Source organism: Fulmarus glacialis, unplaced genomic scaffold, assembly GCF_000690835.1.
Source record: "Fulmarus glacialis isolate BGI_N327 unplaced genomic scaffold, ASM69083v1 scaffold39071, whole genome shotgun sequence".
Taxonomy (NCBI): domain Eukaryota; kingdom Metazoa; phylum Chordata; class Aves; order Procellariiformes; family Procellariidae; genus Fulmarus; species Fulmarus glacialis.
In genome coordinates this window covers 467-1,862 of record NW_009195358.1, presented here as the reverse complement: position 1 = coordinate 1,862, position 1,396 = coordinate 467, and the positions used below count along the sequence as shown (strand labels likewise).

The following is a 1,396-nucleotide window of genomic DNA, read 5'->3' as shown; positions in this document are numbered from 1 at the left end:
CGACGCACGGACCTGACGGTGCTGGTGGCTCACAACGACGATCCCACCGACCAGATGTTCGTCTTCTTCCCGGGTGAGCAGAGCCCGCTCTGGCGCCGGGGGTGGCCGCGGTTCCCTGGGCTGCGGTGCCTGCCTGGCACGGGCGGAAGGGCTGGCTTTGCTGTCTGGAGGGGCTGCATGGTGAGGGAGGGCTCTCTGTAACCCTGACTCCCTTCCCAGAGGAGCCCAAGGTCGGAATAAAGACGATCAAGATGTACTGCCAGAGGATGCAGGAGGAGAACATCACCAGAGCGCTGATCGTGGTACAGCAAGGCATGACCCCGTCGGCAAAGCAGGTACAAAGTACCGTAAAAGGAGTCAGAGTTATTGTGGACTGTGGATGTCTTGCTTCCCTGTTTTGCAGTGCCACTTTAGGTTAATAAAAGCCTAGAATTTCCTTCTAGATAAAGTCCTTCACTGAAGCCTCTTGTACCTTGACACAGGCTCTTGCTTAACGTGCAAGTGTACTTAACCAGAACAACTGGTTCTGGTTCCAGAAGAACAGTTGATGGCCCGTCAGGAGGTTGGCAAGAGAAAAGAGGATATTTGCAGTGGTCAAGAGATCTGTGTGCTCTTTGCCTGCGTAGCTGTATCTGTGTGAGCACAGGCGTGGTGGTTCCACGTTTGCAGCGACTGGTGTTTATCGAGGAGCAGATCTGAGCACAGGCAGGGTTGTCCCAGCGCGGTGCTGCAGCCTGACAGACCTTTCCCTTCTCAGTCCCTGGTAGATATGGCTCCCAAATACATCCTGGAGCAGTTCCTGCAGCAAGAGCTTCTGATCAACATCACAGAGCACGAGGTGAGCAGCGTCGGGCAGCGGAGTGAGGGCGGGACGATCTCTCTTGTGCCGAGCTGTGGCTCGGGCTGCTCCCAGAGACCTTCTCTGGGTTGGAAGGCTGGGCTGAGTGACGCAGTCCTGGTTCTCTTCCTTACAAACGTGTTGCTTCTCCCGCCGCTGTGAGGAGCCAGTCGCTTTCTCTGGCTTTCTTCTAATCTTACCGTCTCTCTCCCATGTTGTTTACAGTTGGTCCCGGAGCACGTTGTCATGACAAAGGAAGAAGTAACTGAGCTACTGGCCAGATAGTATCCTTTGTTTGTTCTTTCCTTTCCTGCCTGGGTGTGATGCATACTTGCTTTGGGCTGAAAATGAATACATCCGCGTGCAATGGTTTATTACTTTGTTCCGTTAGCTATGCTAACGAACGGGCGCCTGGGCCAGCTGCATGTTCTGCTGGGGGAGCTTCTCCTTGACTCCCTGTGCAGTAAGCTGAGGGAGAACCAGCTCCCGAGGATACAGGCTGGGGATCCTGTGGCCCGGTACTTCGGAATAAAGCGTGGTCAGGTAAGAGAGAAGTAG

General features: G+C 54.6%; 1 protein-coding gene across 1 annotated transcript; it reads left to right on the top strand.

Moving 5' to 3' along the window:
• Window positions 1-3: 3 nt before the first annotated feature.
• On the top strand, window positions 4-1,381 carry POLR2E (polymerase (RNA) II (DNA directed) polypeptide E, 25kDa; the record flags this gene model as incomplete). The annotated part of the gene is made up of 5 exons (XM_009588069.1): window positions 4-73; window positions 220-335; window positions 758-838; window positions 1,064-1,122; window positions 1,303-1,381. Coding segments are annotated over 5 exons (405 nt in total), but the record flags the coding sequence as incomplete, so codon positions are not given.
• Between the last annotated feature and the right edge of the window lie 15 nt (window positions 1,382-1,396).